At 41.4% G+C, this 20,004-nt stretch overlaps 1 protein-coding gene across 1 annotated transcript in view; it reads left to right on the forward strand.

Moving 5' to 3' along the window:
- Positions 1-3,973: 3,973 nt before the first annotated feature.
- NR3C1 (nuclear receptor subfamily 3 group C member 1) overlaps positions 3,974-20,004 on the forward strand; it is a 167,504-nt gene continuing 151,473 nt past the window's right edge. The window contains exons 1-2 of the mRNA XM_065410060.1: positions 3,974-4,023; positions 6,407-7,577. Of these exons, the coding sequence (XP_065266132.1) occupies positions 6,421-7,577 (1,157 nt within the window). The 5' untranslated portion in view covers positions 3,974-4,023; positions 6,407-6,420. The remainder of the gene's footprint in view (positions 4,024-6,406; positions 7,578-20,004) is intronic.

The following is a 20,004-nucleotide window of genomic DNA, read 5'->3' on the forward strand; positions in this document are numbered from 1 at the left end:
TGTCTGTTTTTAAGAGTTCAAGGCATTTAGCTGCTTGTCAATTTTTAGCTAAGAAACCCTCCACCCCCAAATATGCCCCCTCAACATCTAAAAGCATAGAGGAGACAAATATTTCTTTGCTTTCTGGCCACATATGTTAAACAACTTTAATTCAAATATTACTACAATTAGTGCTTACAGTGCCTGACACATCTTGCTTGTGAACAGTACAATTCAAATCCAAGCATCATTTCAGCATTTTCCTCCCGTTTTTTTCCCTGCTAAAAGAAAAGTCATTAGTCACCCATGCTCACAGACTTAACCATCACTTTTCTAGAGAAATCAGAATATCTTAAGATGGCTTTCTGACTTACAATACTCACACAAATATTCCTAGATCTCTCAGTTATCCCCTGTAGAGGCATGAGACCAGAATGCTTTATTTAAAGGTCAGCTTCCGAAATCACGAGTAAATGACCAAGTCTCTCATTTTCTACTAACAATGAAAATCGGAGTTTTTAAAATCTAAAAATGGTGGGCAGAGATGTCATGAACCACATGGGCCTGCAGATCTTAATCTTTTTTTTTTTTTTAATGGAATCCTTTTCAGCATGCTATAATAAATATTCCTTTTTATTGAACATCAGTAAGCTTAGGAAGGGATACTAACAATATTAGTAGAGAATTACAGGTGCCCAGGTACCATAGTGCTTAGGGCCCTGTAAGGACCTAGATAGAAAGAGAGAATTATGGCAAAGATTTTCAAGATGTCTACTGATTTTATGTGCCTAACGTAAAACAATTTAAAGAAGCCCTATTTTTCAGAGGGTGCATATCACTTATTAATCACTTTTTAAGACTATGGCCAATTGTCTGTTAGTTTGATTGTCATCTTCATAGCTGGACAACTGCTGCTTTTTCACACACACAAATGTATCAGTCATCCCCAGGAATTATAGCAAGTCCACCAGAAAGAGAGGATCACCTGCCTTACACATCCAAAGAGGCAACACATTTCCTATAATTTCTTACTTCCCAGGGGCCAGTATACTCTTGGGATATTGTGTTTAGTGTCAGTGTTTTTCTTTAATCTTTGTTTCTCTTTTGCAGTTTCCTATCAGCCTGTGTCCTGCCTTTGCAGTGGGATGAACTTGATGGTCTAGCTGGGCTCCAACTTCTGTGATCCCCATAACAAGGTGAATAAACTTTAGCTGCTAATTTGAAAGGCATATCCTAGTATGTTTTGTTATTTTTTTACTATTTGAGCAGTATCTCTTCATGGTTTTACCCTCCACTATCTTAGTTCATCTGTTCAGAGCTTGTTATAGCTACTTCAGAGAAAGTAGTGTACAAACCATCCACTCCTGTGGAAAAATCATGGTTTTCCTTCTTGGGAAGTCCTGCTACGCATTCCATGAAGGCAATGGTGTTTGGAGCCCTGCAGAGTTTACAGATGCAAGGCCTCCGAAACATACATATCCAGGGGATGCACAAGGGATCTGTGGAGAAAAGTGACAACTGCTGTCTTTACACTTCATCATTGCTGCCTCCTGTTGCCATTGGCTAAGCCCTCCTGCAGCTGTTCATCAGCAGCCAAAGACAGGGAATTAATGCAACTCCCCCCTGAACCATATAAATTCCCAGGGATTTCAATGCAGAAATGTGGCCAGCCTACAGAAGACTGACATGAGAAGTGCTGAAGTGAGAGGACAGTGCCCTGCTTCATTCCAGCCCTGCTCCCCCCCCCCCCCCCCGCCGCAACTGTTCAGAGCCCCAACTCAAAGGGACATCTGTAGGATCCCAGAGAAGGGAGAGAATGATTCTGTAAAGGGTGGGGCCATTTCTAGTAGGAAGGGAGCAACCCTGCTTGATGAGAATGGCTAAACTGTGATTGATTATGAGGGGGCAGGTCCTCAGTGTCTCCCCCAGTCTCCTTTCTCTCCACCCTCTTCACCACTGTCTTCCCTCCACTAATCTTACCCTTCATGCATCATTTTTTATCTTCCTCCTCCATGTTTTATGCCCCATACATCCCCCCCCCATCAAGATTTGGACTCTTGTTCTCTTCAGCTCAAGTTTTAGTATCCCAGAGTTGTCCCCAAATTTATCCCATTGCACCACCTATTCTGGACTTTCTCTTCAATGCTGCCCGGAGCGTGCAGCAGAGATAGTGCTGCTACTTTGAAGAAATGCTCTTTAGTGCTACTGAAGGTAGAAACATATTAGGGCTGAAACAGCATTAGTCCACCATCTATCACTGATTTCCCTGACCCCGCAAGATCTGTTAATCCATTTCAGGGGCTAGGCTTGACCCGTAGCTCCAATCGGAAGAAGTGGGAGCTGTCCAGACGACAAACAAAAAATTAACTTGAACAGAAAATCTGTTTAAGCTGTGGTCTGATGATGGTGTAGCATCCAGGACCAGATGTCAGAGAGACAGCAGTGACACACAGAGGGAGTGATTTGGTTGCCATTAGCATTGAGATTATAGTTGAAACCATAGGAATGGATGAGTTTGCCCAGGGAAAGACTGGAAGAAGAAGAGGAGGGGACTGAGGACAGAAGTCTGAGGGACAGGGAAGGGGAAGAGAAGAGCTGGAACCACTGGTGGAACAGCTGGTGAGGTAGGATCAGAGGACAAGGCAGCCACAACAAGGGGTGCGTGTGTGAGAGAATAGGTGAAAGAGAGCAAGGAGTGATTAACCTTACCCAAAGAAGCTGATAAATGAGGAACATAGATCAGGGGTTCTAATGTTCAGATACCTAGAGCCCTGCAAATCTGCGGATCATTTTTGCGGATTGGATGCAGATACAAATTCTGTATCCGCGCAAGGCTCTACAGCTACCCTGGTGACAGGCATGCTGGAAACACAACTGACATCGATATAAAACCTTCCCCCAAGTGTAACAGGGAGAGAAAGAGGCAGCCTCCCCCGATGCAAAAAAAAAAAAAAAAAAAAAAAGGGGGGGGTATATAAGCCGCTTGCAACCTTCTTCCCCGCCCCCCGCAAAAAGACGGAGTCTCCCCTAGGAGCGGGGGTCTCCACAACGCAGACCCGGGAGCAGCCCTGCCGCTCCCCCGGGCTCCTTCCTTAGCCCAGGAAACAATAAAGTGGAAAGGGGAAGAAACGGGGCCGCCGGTGGCTTCCCCTCTAGTGACCAACCAGGGGCTACCTCTGCCCTGAGAGCCGAGCCAGCCCAGCCCCACCAGCCAGGAGCCCGAGCCCTGCGCAAGGCCAGCTCCGCCTTGCCTAGCCGAAGCTCCCCCATCAGCAGCTGTCCTACCCCAGCCAGGCCAGCCCCCGCCCAGCCAGCGCTGAGGACTCGGAGGCCCCGTCCCAACAGCGGGAAGTGGGGGGCGCCTCGGCCGTGCGGGGAGGGGGCAGGAGCGGAAGGGGAGCGAGGAGAAGGAAGCAGCAGAAAGGAACTTGGGGGAAAGCAGCTCGCAGGGTCGGGAGAGTTTGTAGCGGCGGGAAGGGGAACGAGGGAGTAAAGCGGCGCAGAGGGGAGGGCGGCTCGGGCGCAGTTGACCGGCTCAGCCAACAGGTTGCACCGTTCTCCCGCGTCCTTCCCCGGCTGTGCCCCGCGGGGCCGTGCGAGCGCAGCGCTGCTTCCCTGCCTCAGTGCGCTCCCGCCGCCGCACGTCTGGGAGGAGGCGGCTGCTGCTGCCGTCCTCCATTTTGTGGCGGGGCCGAGCGCCGCTGGAGTCGCTGGCTGCCCGGGGCAAGGAGGGACGGTCGGTCCGGGCGTGAGGCGCAGACGGGAGCGGGCGAAGGCTGCTTAACGCCGCCAGCGCCGGCTGAGGACGGCGGCAGGGGCGGGAGAAGTGTCTGGGTAAGGGGGGCAGACTCGGGTGCGGGGCTGCTCGGGCCGGGTGGGATTTCGGGCTCTCAGCTCACAGGGGCGGCTGTTCCTCCCCCTCCGCTCGCCCCTCACCACTCCTCCTTCCGCACGCCGACTTGTTTATTCCTCCCTGATCGCCGCCGCGGCGGGAGCCATGGACGTGGGTGGTTAGAGGCGCCAGCGCCCCCCCTCCCGGATAAGGTAAGGGGAGTTTGACGGGGGGCTCCGAGCCCCACAGGGGGGGAAGGGGAGTAGTGCGGGGAGGGGTGCCTCCCGTTTTGGTGACCCCTCAAACTTTTTGGGAACTCTGGGGAGTCGCGTCCTCTGGGGGGTAGCTCCGCCAAGCGCCCTCCCTCCGAGCCTGTCAAGAGCACGGGGCTGGGACAGGGAACCCGTCCCTTTCCTTTGGGCCGCGTTACCGTAAATCGTCATCGTTCAATCCGGAGGTGGGACAAGTAAGCCCGTGCCTGACTCAACCCCTTTAAGAGACCGATTTAAAGGCTTCTTGGGGAGAGGTTTTGAATACAGCAGATGGTTTTGTATTTGTGCCGTTTATTTCCTCCCCGAAGATTGAGCCCCCTCCGTTCTGTTTGGTTTTATTGGTATATCTTTATTGCCCGATGTTCTTGGGATCGATGAAGAATTCCCTGTCACCGAACAAACGTGGCTGCTTGCTTGATCTTTTTCTGGGGTTGGGGGGCAAAGAAAGGGAAGAGCCAAGACGGACTGGAAAGCGCCCGAGACGGCGACTTTTGTAGCAATAGCTGGCGTTATTTGGCAGAAGTGGGCGTGCCAGGAGAAAGCTCAACAGGTCTTGACACATTTCTCCTCTGAAAACGGCTCTTCGTAAAGGGGGATTTATTTCAGTTCAACGAGCCTAAATATTAGCGGACCGCCCCCCCTTTATCTCTCCCACTCTCATTTAAACGGAATCGTGCAGCTAGTTTTTTTGGCATGCTGGTTATTTTGGACGGTTTATTGCGTTGTGACTGGGTTTTTGCAAACTTGTCAAATGCAATAACTCCAGTTCTCTCCTTCCCTCCACCTCCCCTGCTCCCCTCCACTACCAGAACCTGTTTTCCCCCCCGATGTATGTTGTGGCGTTTACTTTAAATGGCCGAACAATAGTTTAGTGTCGCTTGCAACTTTTAAAAGAGAGGATGTTACTGAAGGACTCGTTTCGATTTTGCACTCGCTGTTTTGGTTTCGAGTTCGGTGGCAGCTGTCAGGAAAGCGGCGTGGAAATACACTAGGCAGCATTTCTGTGTTTGTACGTACATACATGTTCTCACCTAAACACCCTGCAAGGGGGCGGAAGCTAGAAGATTCTTCTGTGCAATATTAAATCGTATTTTAATGCTTTATGTTAACTTTATTTGGGGCATAAGAAAGCTCATGCTTTTAAACTTCTGGGGGGAGGGGGAGGGTTCATCCATACAATTACATTTTAATCCGTGTTGCCTTAAAGTGACATTTGAAAATATTTTTGCGCATAACAGACTCCTATTGACTGTTGATTGCAGTCTGAACTTATTGTGTACAGAAAGCATGAGCTGCTTCATACAGCAATAGCATGGTGGCTTATTTTCCTGATCAGTATTGGCCCCAAAGTGAGGAGGGTTTAAAATTAAGATGGATGTAAGTTTATTGTGGACAATTTAAGAGATCATAATATGCTAATTATTTCAACACCTTAAGTGAACGGCAATGAAACTGATCATAAGCACAAATTTTAAGGAAGGAAGTATGCATGGTTGAAATTTACATAGTAGTGTTGGATGTAATCAAAATAAGACTTTATTTTTCCTTTAGATGTTTATTGGAAGATCAGGAAATGAGGGTTGTATTTTTTTTTTTTAAGCTTCCATTTTGTGTTCAGATTTCAGGGTATATAAGTTACATTTGAGAACTCTGGGAGCAGCGATCATCTGATCGGAAGTTAGCAAACTTTCCATCTTTTATATATATATTTTTCTGGTGGAAAGGTTACAGTAGTAGATCAGAGAGTGGTAATAAAACAATTGGGTTGTGTGTCTAGTCAGGCAGTGGGGAATTTGTGAGGAAGCAGTTGGAGAATTCTAATATTGATTTACCCATCCCTGCAGATGCATCTGAACTCTCCAGAAAAAGGGGAGATTCGTTTGGAAAGGGAGGTTGTAATAATATATTCTCTTCTAAAAAAAGAAAAGTGCATTTGAAGCCTAATTAAGGTTTTAAAAAAACACACATAAGCAATTGTAACATAGTTAATTAAAGACATTATTAATCTGATATTCCTTCAATTGGACAGATGAATAGCTGAGATAGGTGGAATTGTGAAAAATTAATCTTGAGGGAGGGAGGGGGCAAAGTCAGTTTGCTTGCTATTACCACAGAACCAGAGTTCAGAAAAGCTTTTAAATATAGTCAACATGATAGTTACCAGCAGTCAAATTTGTTCAGTGACAGCAAGAAATGTTTGATTTTACACAAGCCTATCTGCTGTGGCTAAACTAGGTTCACCATGCTGCTAATCTGGGTTTTTTGTGTTGTGAAAACATTTACTACTGTGCTAACTGGACAAATATCTTTCTTCTTTTAATAGCCAGTGTTAAAATAATGGACCCCAAAGAATCACTAAGCCCCTCGGATGGGGAGGAAGCAGGGAAAAATGTGCACTTCAGTGACAGAGGAAGGACTGTGATGGACTTTCATTCAACCTTCAGGGGTGGAGCTACTGTCAGGGCTCCTGCATCTACATCTCCCCTGCCTGCCTCTTCTCAGTCGGATTCTAAACAGCAGCCTGTTTTGGGTGACTTTTCAAAAGGACTAGTAAGCAGTGCGCCTCAGCCGGATCTTTCCAAGGCAGTGTTGCTCTCAATGGGACTCTATATGGGGGAGACAGAGTCAAAGGTGATGGGAAACGAACTTGGATTTCCACAGCAGGGCCAAATTGGCATCTCTTCTGGGGAAACAGACTTCAGGCTCTTGGAAGAAAGCATTGCAAGCTTGAACAAGTCCACAAGCCTGGCAGAGGGCTCAAAGGGGACAGTATCTGTTGGGGTGCCCCTTGAGCAGGATTTCCCAATTATGGCTAACAGCAATCTCCCTTTAGGCCAGGCTGGCACTAATGGTGGCAACTTGAAGTTGTTTTCTGAAGACCAAAGCACCTTTGATATTCTGCAGGATTTAGAATTGCCACCAGTGTCACCAGGTAAGGAACCAAATGGGAGCCCATGGAGACTGGACCCATTGCTAGATGAAGGGGACTTGTTGTCTCCTATGACTGCGGATGAGGCATTTCTCCTGGAAGGAAATGCAAGTGAAGATTGCAAGCCTCCCATTTTACCAGACACTAAGCCTAAAATTAATGAGCGTGGAGATCTTTTACCCAGCCCCAAAATGCAGATGCCTCAAGTGAAGAAAGAAAAGGAAGACTTCATTGAACTCTGCACCCCCGGGGTAATAAAACAAGAGAAAATGGGCCCAGTTTATTGTCAAGCTAATTTTACTGGGTCTAACCTAATGGGTAATAAAATGTCTGCCATTTCTGTCCATGGTGTCAGTACTTCTGGAGGACAATTGTATCATTATGACTTGAATACCGCATCTCTCTCTCAACAGCAGGATCAGAAACCAGTTTTTAATGTCATTCCGTCTCTTCCTGCTAGTTCAGAAAATTGGAATAGGTGCCAGGGATCTGGGGATGACAATATGACCCCCTTGGGAACCCTGAACTTTTCTGGCAGACCTGTTTTCTCTAATGGCTATTTGAGGTAAGAGTAGTTTTATTTCTAATTTTATTAAAATATTAGAAATATAGCTATTCAGCATTGTAATTTATATGTGCTGACTTATCTTTAAAGTTCGTCATCTTTTCTCTCTCATTCGTAACCCATGGTTTTCATAGCAGACTTCATTTCTCATACGCAGTATAGAAGAAAAGTGATTTTATTTGTTCATTTTTGGGTGCAAGAAAATTACTGGCATCCTGTTTATAAAGCACACTATAAGATAGATTACTTAAGGGGGAAAAATGAAGACTCAGTAGCGATCTACTGCACAAAACGATTCAGACCAATTTGTAAGCATATGCAAAAGCCATTTTACTTTCAGGAATTAGGGGTTTAATAATTATATCCTTTTTTTTTCTTTTCTTTTCAATGTTACTCTGAATGTTAAGCACAAAATAATTTGCTTGTTGGGAAAGTTTGTAAAGTTAGATTTTAAATTGAACTAGGTTTATCTTGGTGTTGTATTTACAGTACGCAGGACAACAAAATTCCAAGTATGAAATCCATAGCAGTTGTTTGTTTAATACCCATATCTTTTATATGTTGCTATCTGCAGTAAGATTCAGCTGCATCTGGCAATCCAGGTTTGCAAAATTTAACTGTGGAACTGAATCAGAGGAACATTTTGATTCACAAATAAAAATAACCATTTTGTTAAAATTGATGCTAACACTCCAAAAGTTATTTTAGGATGGCCTTTTAAAAAAAGTATCTGTATTCCTGAAATAAGGTCTCTAATGGCTGGGAAATAACACTTTTCACTCCTGGATGAGAGACATACGGTAGTGCCAGCTTTTTCCCAAACTTTTTCAGTGAGCAGCCATCCATTTCCTCCTTACCCATTCACACTACAGTAGGTGCTTGACCTAACCTTAGTAGGGACACCTATTTTAAAGTGGTATGGCTTCAATAGTTCTTTATTTCTTATACAGTATATATTCATAGGAACATTTGTTTAATGAGTCTGTCTCAATGAATTGTCAGCTTTCACTGAGTTTTTGTGTAGTCTGTTTTAGAAATCTACAACTATTGGCTTTATGCATAAACACTTTTTATGAAGAAAACCATATTTATGATTTTTTGGGGGGGATTTTTGATTTTAATACTGTATTCATTTTCTGCTAGTTACAAGTTAGTGCCTGGAGATCTTACTGGTGTACAGTAAGCTGCACCTTTCCTATTCACATTGAAATGAGACATAATTTGCTTATAGTCGTTTTTTTGTTTATTCAAGTATGTGTAGTTGATGCTTCAGGAAGTGACCCTTTTACCAACTTTGTTCCTGGAATTCCTTGGCAATATTGGATTTTTTTAAATCATAAATGTCTTTTTCTTTGTAAGAGTTTTACAGCAATTTGTAGTGTAAAGAACCTGGGAAATTTCAGAGAAAGCTACTAGAATTATATCAGAATGGAAATACTGCTCTTTGAATATTTAGAGTCCTTGTATTATTCCTTTTGATAAGTTAGTTAAAAGTATTTGGTGGTGGTAGCCCTTGAGACTATTCTAATTTCCTTGCACGTTAAAAAATAATCATACGTTGCATTTTATGGTGACCATTATAAAACTAATATGTAATCGAATAAGAAAAAACAAAGCTTTCAAATTTGGGATTTTAACTTCAGTAGACAAGTGTAGAAAAATCCCACTGTAAAGATCCACATGGAAATAATAATCTCTAAATTAACGCTATGTAGTTGTCAGACTACCCTTATAAGGTTTTTTTTCTGCATCATTAGTGGATTTTTTTTTTCTTTTTTTCACTTTTATATTACAGGGTGAAGTTAAGGATGACTACAGTTTGGTTGTTATGAATAGTTCACATTTATGAAATACATTAGTTGGATGTATTTATGTCACTTTTTATGTATTATATTTTTAGTGTTCTTTTCTAGTAGTTTGTGTGTATAATGTATCTAGTCCAAATTAACTAAAAAGCGCAGCATTTCATATTTGTTGCTGCTGCTATTGTGAGGCAGACTTGAGCAATGTGTTTAAAATTTTCCATTGGGAAATACTGTATTTCACTAATCAAACTCTATACAAGGGTCCAGTGGAGCCCCTTGAAGGATGGGACCCATAAGAGAAGGCAGGGTGGATTGAGCTAAATCAAAGCGATTGAAATCACTGATTTTAATTGGGTTTTGCATTTGTACTTTCTAGTTATTTGCCTAAAGAGAGATTGATTCTCACTATTTGGCAACCATTAAAATATGTTGTTTGCAACTAAATATAGCCTTTACAATAGATTTGGTGCTTCTTTTTGCCGCGGTGGATTTGATTTAAATCAGTAGTCAGGAAGACTCGCTTTAATCATGGATTTCTACATAAAAGTGCATTCTTGTTGGTTGTTACCAACCTGAAGATCCTGCATGTTCAGACATGTTCCTTTCATCATCTTCAACGCAGCATCCTCCTGAGAAGGAACACTTCTCATGATGTTGTTTCATTCAGGCAACCAGGCCTTGCATTTCTTTGTTGCCCTGTTTGCATTTTGCATGCATGCCTCTCTTATCCACAGTTAGAGGAACTTCATTAAAATATTCCCAAACTTGTCTCTTTTACAGCCTGCTGCCATTATAGGTTTTCCCTTCTAGTGAGAGAATGGTATGGTAGACCTCAAATCAAGAAGGCTACACTCAGAAAGACCTCAAGACTTCTGGAATATGCTGCTCAAACAGTTTCACTTTTGTTTCTCCTGCCTGTCCCTCCCTTCTCACATTTATCTCCAGACTTCTTCTCCTTGTCCAGATCTATTCCACCCCCAACAATCTTCTATTCATTGAACTTTTTTTGAAACTTTGCACTTTTAGAGAGAGGCAAGGGATTGCCTCTGTGTACGCAGATTTGCAGAGGGACAATAGAGTTGAGGTCTGTTATTTCTCACCTCTATATATTATTTATTGATTTATTTAAAAACATTTTTGCTGTTATCTCTGGAGTCACAAATCCGCAGTTTGAGAACTGCAAAACTAAGCATCTCTGATGGTATCTTGTAGACTGAGCACTGAATCCCATTGGGTAGATAGAAAGATTAACCTAAATAATCTATACAGAAGCCCCTGGAACCCCATAAGATTGGGTCCCTAATCCATGAGCTATTGGAACTCATTTACAAAACTTTTCTTAAACGTTACATGAATATATTGTCTCATACTATAGAATTAGAATTTATAGTCCCTATTCCATGATGAGATATCTTTGAGCTATAATGTATCTTAATTAAAACTATGTTTAGGTAGGTTTTTTCCTCAAAAAGCATTTTATCAAAAAATCAGATTTAAATTGAAAAACATAAATAAATCTATTTATTTATTTAAATCATTGATTTTTATCCACCCTGCTTTTTGCTAACCAGGAGGATGCACATCTATCACAGAAGCTAATTTGGATGGAAATTCAAATTCAATTAAAAATGCCCTAAAGTGTCATTTTAATTTTTTTATTAAAGAAAACTACCTTAAAAGTGTTTATACATACATAAGAAAAAAAGTTTAACAACGTGCATTTAAAACAAAGTATGATCTGTAGTTCGTGACCTAAACTGATTGTTTCTGATCACCATGTTCTTCAGGATTTTAAAACTAGTAGATCTCATCCTCTCACACCTAGTTTTAAGAGGAAAACAACTTTTCTGCTTTTTCAACTCCCAATTGGTTTCTTAACTTTGCATGAACTAGTCATTGGATTGAACTAGCTGATTAAACTGAATAATCTCTCTGGACCTGCAGAAGAGGCTACTGCGGTGAAAAGCTGATTTAACACTTCAGCAAACTCTGGTTCCAGTTCAGCGGTCTGACTTTCTTTAAAATTTGGCAGCAAACCTACTCCTTAATATTTTTTGTACTTAATTTAAATGATTTGAATAGATGTAGGCCTTAATATAGGTTGTCACTTTCAAATTTAATTTTAAATAGTTAAATTAATCTGCATTTAATTTAATAAGAAATCCAATTTTATTTTTTTAAATTATCTATTGTTTTAATCCACCCTGCCAGATAAGAATCTATAGGGTTGTAGCCAGACATTAGCCTTGACCAATGCCATCTTTAGAACAAAACTGGTAATCCATCATTGTTCAAATGACAAATGGTTTATTTAAAAGTGCTGACATTCCCACTTCCCACAGGACTTCATTATCTGTCATTAACTCTTTCTTTCTGCATACTTTGAGATGATGAATTTCCCCCCAAATGAATTTAATTAAGACAGAGAAAGGAAAAAGAACTTTTGAAACCAGTAGCTGGATTTTTGTCAGTAAACCTCAAATCTCCAAATGCAGTCTGAGGGGGAGGTGAGGGTAGAATGTGTTCTTACTCTGATTTTAAATAGACTACTAAAATTGTGAATCCAGTCCCAGAAATATGTTCTTTATTGTGTTTTGTTGAATATTTGTTCAATATTCAATTGAAAATGAGACTTTCACTATTTTGTTTTTTAAAATTGTCCTTTAGTCTCTAATGAGTTTTAGGCGCAGTGCTGTTAAAATAATAGAAATTCTGTTTCTTAAGTGTTGACGTAGATGTGTAGTCCAGGCTTTTGCTGGTTTAAAAATTGATGCTTTATAGACAAGACTTGCCAAAGGTAAAAAAAATATAGTCAGGCTGGTCACCTGTCACAGAAATAAAGAAATAGTTGCCAAGAAGCCTTTACTCTCCTTATTTCTAGAGAAACTGGTTCCTTTAGGTCAAGGTTGGGATTTTGACTGTACTTACTATATTGATGGGGTGGAGGAGGAAAATAGCTAAACTTATGTTCCCAAAAAGTGCTTTGTCAGTATTTTAGTCTATGGCTTGGTTTACTCTTAAAACTTATACCAGCATCACTTCGTCAGTCAGGGATGTGAAAAGACTACACAACCCTAGTGACATAAAACCCCAGTGTAGCTGCAGCTATGCTGACAGAAGAGTGATTCTGTTGGCATAGTTAATGTAATTTGGAGAGGTGATGTTCCTACACCGTTAGACAAAAACCTTCTATTGATGTATGCTGCATGTAGAGGGTTATGCTGGCATAGGGTCTTGTGTAGACATATCCTCTTTGTTTTTAGCATAGTTAATCTGCTAAGTATTGATTAAACATATATGGGAAGGAAAGTTAAGCTTCTCTTTTGGTCAAATGGTACTTAATCATGTCATTTAATGAAAACACTTAATTCTGACTTGGTCCCTAGGCTTGCAGTCTTGAATTGGGGTAAGGCAATTTTTAAAATATTTCAACCTCTTAGCATATTGTCTTACAGGGGGATCAGTGGTAATCAGGACTTGGAAAAGTCCATTTGCCTATGTAGAGTATAAAGCTTTAGAAGGTGAACGCTGTCAGTTTTCTGCAGAATCTAAACTTTAAATTAAGAAAATTCTAGACCTTATGGTTATGAAAATAGCCTTCCAAATGTGAACTGGGTGTAACTGATGCAGTACTGTATTCCTAAGCCTGCAGGCAGTGTGCTCCTTTGCTTCTGCTGCTCCTCAAAGTTTTCCAAGCTGTAGCACAGCAGCTTTTCAACTACTGATGTTCGGAAGGCTTGTGGAAGCAGGAAAACTGACGAGTCATAAGAATGGCCATATTGGGGCAGACCAAAGATCCATCTAGCCCAGTATTCTGTCTTCTGACAGTGGCCAGTGCCAGGTGCTTCAGAGGGAATGAACAGAACAGGTAATCATCAAGTCATCCATCCCCTGTCGTCCATTCCCAGCTTCCGGCAAACAGAGGTTAGGGACACCATTCCTGGCTAATAGCCATTAATGGACCTATCCTCCATGAATTTATCTAGTCTTGGCCTTCACAGCATCCCCTGGCAAAGAGTTCCATGGGTTGACTGCATTATGTGAAGAAATATTTCCTTTTATTTGTTTTAAACCTGCTGCCTATTAATTTAATTTGGTGACCCCTAGTTCTTGTGTTATGAGAAGGAGTAAATAACACTTCCTTATTTACTTTCTCCACACCAGTCATGATTTTATAGACCTCTATCATCTCCCTGCTTAGTTGTCTCTTTTCCAAGCTGAAAAGTCCCAGTTTTATTAATCTCTCTTCACTTTCACTCCTCTGCTGCTTATAAAAATTCTGAGCATCAAGAGAGTTGAGCTGTAGCTATTAGTTGGGCAGGAAGAGTCAGAAATCATGCTGAAGTGGAGGAATTAGTTGAAAAGAAAGAGGAAATGGATATAGGCAATTGAGAAGATACACCTTGATCTCTTACAGAAAAAGGGGGGTGAAATCCAGGGGGGAATGTATTAAACATGGTTGGGTGAATAGTATTCACTAAATATATTTTTCAGTTAACTTCACTGAATAATTTATTTTTGTGATGTGTGATTGGCTCAAATATATGCCCTAAATACCAGTGAAACTTGTACTACTATCAATAAATACTTTGTATAGTTCAGACTGCCCTAATAAAAAGTTAACTTCCAAAACCATTACATTGATAATGTTACACTTAAATCCACTACATGACTGTGCTATTCCTCTCAGATGCAGACTTGGCTCTGTGGGACATAGCATGGTTTAGTGTTTCATCCTGTCTAGTAGGCCTGGAGCTAGAAAGTTGTGTACACTTTTTCAAGCCTTGCTGGTCCTAACGTTGGTAGTGCGTCTGTCGTTATGCCCTGGATCTGCTAATCTGTCCAATGCTAGAAGACATTAGGGGATAATGGCTAATGGGAAAGGTAAGGAAGGAGAGAAGAGGCCAAAGACCATAAACGAAGGAAAAAATGGAAATGTATGTCCCATTAGGCACTGTTTCTCTGGTCAGTTGCAGTCAAGAGGCGTTGCCTCCAAAAACAAACAAACAATCCCATGTGGGTATTGGCAAGAGGAAGGAGTAATTGGGAGAGGCATGAATCACCTGACTTCAGGTAAGAAAAAAAAAAATAGGGGTTTAACTTGTATTTAAAAAAAAAAAAAAAAAATTCTCATGTTGATCTCTAGCGAGTCTTCTGACATGAATTTTTGCTGCTCCTCCTTTATACGCATCAACTGCTGTCTGTCTTTTTGGTGCCTAGGTTCTGCTGCTAGCTGCCTAACTCTTCAAAGCTAATTGTTTCAGGAAATTCAGCCTCATAATATGTGAGTGGCTTTTAGAATAATTAGTGCTAAAGAGAGAACTAAAAACATCTTTAACTGAGTACTTGGTGGCTCACTGGGTTTTCAACATTCTATTTATATAGTCTGCAGTGGATAAAAATCAGAGTCCTTAAAGTGATGTGCTTGATAGGGGAAAATGTGATCCACCACAGGATCTAAGCACAACTCACCATTTTCTCAAAGAAGGCATAGGTGGACTCCACTGTGTCAGAGCTAATTTGTGCTGATATTGATGTCAGCAGCCTCATAGATTCTGGGATGTTTGGATGAAAAATGAAAGTAGGTTGTTGGACAGAAACTTACATGGATTCTAAAAGTGTGGGGTGGGAGGATCGGGGGGGGGGGGGGGAATTAAACAGTTTAAAGACTTGAATGACATTCCTGCCTCTGAGGTTCCTTTGGCTAATTCTTTATGGATGATAAAGACTACCCTTCCCCACCTCATTTTTTAAACCTAAACCCACTTTTGAGTTAGCTTCTTCAGTGAATATAGCTAATCTATAACATGACTGTATTTACAGTGTGTTGGTTCTATGGCACACATGCTGAAATGTATCCTTTTATACAGAAGTAAACTTATTGAAAGAATAGATTTATTGCAGTGTAGGAGAATGCATTTAGGACTACAAAAATAACAGGAGTACTTGTGGCACCTTAGAGACTAACAAATTTATTAGAGCATAAGCTTTCGTGGGCTACAACCCACTTCTTCGGATGCATATAGAGTGAAACATATATTGAGGAGATATATATATATACACACATACAGAGAGCATGAACAGGTGGGAGTTGTCTTACCAAGTCTGAGAGGCCAATTAAGTAAGAGAAAAAAACTTTTGAAGTGATAATCAAGATAGCCCAGTACAGACAGTTTGATAAGAAGCAAGTGTGAGAATACTTACAAGGGGAGATAGATTCAATGTCTGTAATGGCTCAGCCATTCCCAATCCCTATTTAGCCCTGAGTTGATTGTGTCTGCATATCAATTCCAGCTCAGCAGTCTCTCGTTGGAGTCTGTTTTTGAAGTTTTTCTGTTTTAAGATAGCCACCCGCAGGTCTGTCAAAGAATGGCCAGACAGGTTAAAGTGTTCTCCCACTGGTTTTTGAGTATTATGATTCCTGATGTCAGATTTGTGTCCATTAATTCTTTTGCGTAGAGACTTTTGCGTTTGGCCAATGTACATGGCAGAGGGGCATTGCTGGCACATGATGGCATATATCACATTGGTAGATGTGCAGGTGAACGAGCCCCTGATGGTATGGCTGATGTGATTAGGCCCTATGATGGTGTCACTTGAATAGATATGTGGACAGAGTTGGCATCGGGCTTTGTTACAAGGATAGGTTCCTGGGTCAGTGTTTTTGTTCAGTGATGTGTGGTTGCTGGTGAGTATTTGCTTTAGGTTGGGGGGTTGTCTGTAAGCGAGGACAGGTCTGTCTCCCAAGATCTGTGAGAGTAAAGGATCATCTTTCAGGATAGGTTGTAGATCTCTGATGATGCGCTGGAGAGGTTTTAGTTGGGGGCTGAAGGTGACAGCTAGTGGTGTTCTGTTATTTTCTTTGTTGGCCCTGTCTTGTAGGAGGTGACTTCTGGGTACTCAGGACTAAATAGGGATTGGGAATGGCTGAGCCATTACAAACATTGAATCTATCTCCCCTTGTAAGTATTCTCACACTTGCTTCTTATCAAACTGTCTGTACTGGGCTATCTTGATTATCACTTCAAAAGTTTTTTTCTCTTACTTAATTGGCCTCTCAGACTTGGTAAGACAACTCCCACCTGTTCATGCTCTCTGTATGTGTGTGTATATATATATCTCCTCAATATATGTTTCACTCTATATGCATCCGAAGAAGTGGGTTGTAGCCCACGAAAGCTTATGCTCTAATAAATTTGTTAGTCTCTAAGGTGCCACAAGTACTCCTGTTATTTTTGCGGATACAGACTAACACGGCTGCTACTCTGAAACCTGTCATTATTTAGGACTACAGTGTTTGTCTTGATTATGTGAATTTGGTGGAATAATACTATATATATATAGTTTTAAAAAATACTGTGGCATTTTTGGCAAAAAGGGATTGTATCAGGAATTTTTTATAGCACATGACTTAAAATATTATGAAACTCAGGGTATTTACATTAAATGATCAGATATGCAAGATTTAATCCATTTTTGTCCCCCTGTGCTTGAAATACTCAGTTGTACTAGGAGGAGGGCTGAGTAGGTTTGTAGGAAAAGCTGAATAGGCCTGACTAGAGTTGTTATAGTAGAGTTGTTCCAGTACAGTGATCTCTGTTTGTTTTCTATAATTAAAACTAGGTTTAAACAATCTGATTTTTCTGCATGCTGTGTTGTTTATACTTTAACCATTTTTAAATAGTAGATGGAACTTTTACTGCTTAGTTTTACTCTTCAGCTGGGGATAACCATAAAACTACAATTTAAACAAATTCTATTTACTTATACAGGGGGAGGGAGGGATAGTTCAGTGGTTTGAGCATTGGCCTGCTAAACCCAGGGTTGTGAGTTCAATCCTTGAGGGGGCCACTTAGGGATCTGGGGCAAAATCAGTACTTGGTCCTGCTAGTGAAGGCAGGGGACTGGACTCGATGACCTTTCAAGGTCCCTTCCAGTTTTAGGAGATAGGCTATCTCCATTAATTAATTAATTAATACATACAAGGGATCGGCAACCTGTGGCCTGCCAGGGTAAGCCCTTTGGGAGGCCGGGTCGGTTTGTTTACCTGCCGCGTCCGCAGGTTCGGCCGATCGCGGCTCCCACTGGCTGCGATTCGCCGTTCCAGGCCTATGGGGGCTGCGAGAAGCCGCGGCCAGCACATCCCTCGGCCCGCGCCGCTTCCCTCAGCCCCCATTGGGAGCCGCGATCAGGTAAACAAACCGGCCCGGTCCGCCAGGGGGCTTACTCTGGCAGGCCGTGTGCCGAAGATTGCCGATCCTTGACTTATACAGTTTTTCAAAAAAGTCAATTGTGTGAAGCAGCAGTTACAAGTATGTGTACAATTAATGTATTAAAGATTGCTGCCTTTTACACTGTGCAATTTAATTGTCTGATGGATACAGACAAGCTTCCGCCTCTACTTTTCCTATAATTTTTCATGTGTATTCTTCAGATAATGTGTGGATTTCGAAAATCACTGTGATTTATTTTCCTTAAGAGTAACCAAAAATAAGTTGTCAATTACTTAGTGCTATTTGCAGCAGAATTAAAAGATCACATCTAAAATTCTTAAATAAGCACTTTTGTATGAATTATAAAGTCCTCTTTTACATTCTCTTACGGGAAAACATCTAGAAGTCCAGGGAAGTTTTTCAGATTTGCCTCACCTGGCACCATGCCACTTAATTTAATAATAAATAAAATGATATTCAATATACTGTTTTCTTTTGACTTCTACTCTTATTCAGAAAATGAGCAGAGTGATTGTCTTTGGATTCACCCTTACTTTTTTTTTTTAAAGAATATTTTAAATCGCATAAAAACAAGGGCCTAAAACTAGTTTTGGTGGTGGTGGTTAATATTATGCAGTATAAAACCACACCACTTGTAACAGGCAGAATTTAAGGTATTATGTTTAGTTAAAAAAACCTGTATGTGCTGTTAATTTGTATACAGTAAACATGAATTTGAATCAGTTCAGCCCATAGCATTCATATATTTTATGCCTGAGTAATTTGAGCCAGATTCTGCCACTCTTATTCATGTTGACTAGTACCTTATTCTGAGAGTAGTCTCAGAAGGAAGATATTACCAAATGTGCATAAGGGTGGTGGAATCTGTCTTTTGATAAAGCATTACCATTAACATGCTAACCAGTATTTTATTTTGAAAGTAGGCAGGACTTGTATTCTGAAGTATCTTTCACTGAGTTTTGGAAGCTGTAGGCCAGATCCTGGCCCCCAGTACGGTTCCTTCGTGATAGTCTGTGCAGAGGGGCCTATCTGAGTCTTCCTGGGGAATCCCTATGTGTCATAAAGCTGGCATACCTGTCTCAGCAGCACCTTCTCCTGGTACTTCTGGCATAGGGGATATGTTGGTGCACCTGGTGCAGGGTCTGTGGCTAGAAAAAGTTGCACTTTGGTGATCCCTAGCTACCAGAGTGGCTCCTTTGGGGCCACTGGAGCTGGGTGCAAGTTAGAGCAGTATTAAAGATGCTGTGACTTATGCTAGGGGCCAAATGATGTGTTTGGCAGCCTCAGGAATCTGAAGGGAATTTACTCAACCTGTAGTTTAACCCCCATAAGTAATCTAAAATATATCTGTTTATATTTTTGTCTGAGACTTGCCATGAATACGACAGGAGTTACTGTTCCTTTTGATGCTTGTGTATTACTATTTCTTTAGCTCCAGCAGTGTTCTTATGACTGTACAAAACAGTGTGTCCCTGATGTGCAGCGTTTATAACTATAGCTCTTTATTAAGGTTTTAAGGAAGGGAGGGTGGAGCACAAGGTAATGCCCCCAATGGTAGAAGATTAAAAATATGGAAAAGTAGCCCTACTTGCTTTTTTGGCTACTATTTTAAATTAATGGTGACATAGGATAACTCTTTTAGAGAAGGGAATGTGCTGTCTTTTTTTTTTTTAAACTTAGGGCAGGTCTACACTACCGCAGGGATCGACGTTCTGAGATCGATCCACTGGCGGTCAATTTAGTGGGTCTAGTAAAGACCTGCCAAATTGACTGCAGATCGCTCTCCAGTCGACCCCTGTACTCTATCCCTGACGAGAAGAGTAAGGTAAGTCGACGGGAGATTTTTCTCCCGTCGACCCCCTGCGGTGTAGACCCCGCGGTAACTAGACCTAAGATACGTCGACTCCGGTTACGTTATTCACGTAGCTGGAGTTGCGTAGCGTAGGTCGATTTACCGCGATAGTGTAAACATAGCCTTAGTGGTTTCAGGGATTAATTTGGAAGGAACCGGTAAATAAAAGCTAATGAGTGACATGTACGCATTGAGAGGAGAATAAACTAGCATCTCTTCTACATAACGAAAAAGAAAACTACAAATTTGAGAATAGCTAGTAGTCATCTCTTTTGTTTCTCACTTAGCCTGGAGTGCTACAGTATAGAGCATTTATTTAGTATTTCTCTTTTAGGGCAAAATCACTCTCTCTGACAGTTTTGTCTCTTCTTAGATTTATTTTTGGTCTATTCAATCCCTTTTCAGAGAAATAACACCAGTGGACCATCCCTGATGAAGATTAAAGTAAAAATTATGTGGTTCTTGTGCTGTTTGGCTAAGTTCTTCACCCTTTTTCCTTTAGTGCAGTATTACTTTAGTATATTCGTGTCAAGAAA

This window comes from Emys orbicularis, chromosome 8 (assembly GCF_028017835.1).
Source record: "Emys orbicularis isolate rEmyOrb1 chromosome 8, rEmyOrb1.hap1, whole genome shotgun sequence".
Classification (NCBI taxonomy): domain Eukaryota; kingdom Metazoa; phylum Chordata; order Testudines; family Emydidae; genus Emys; species Emys orbicularis.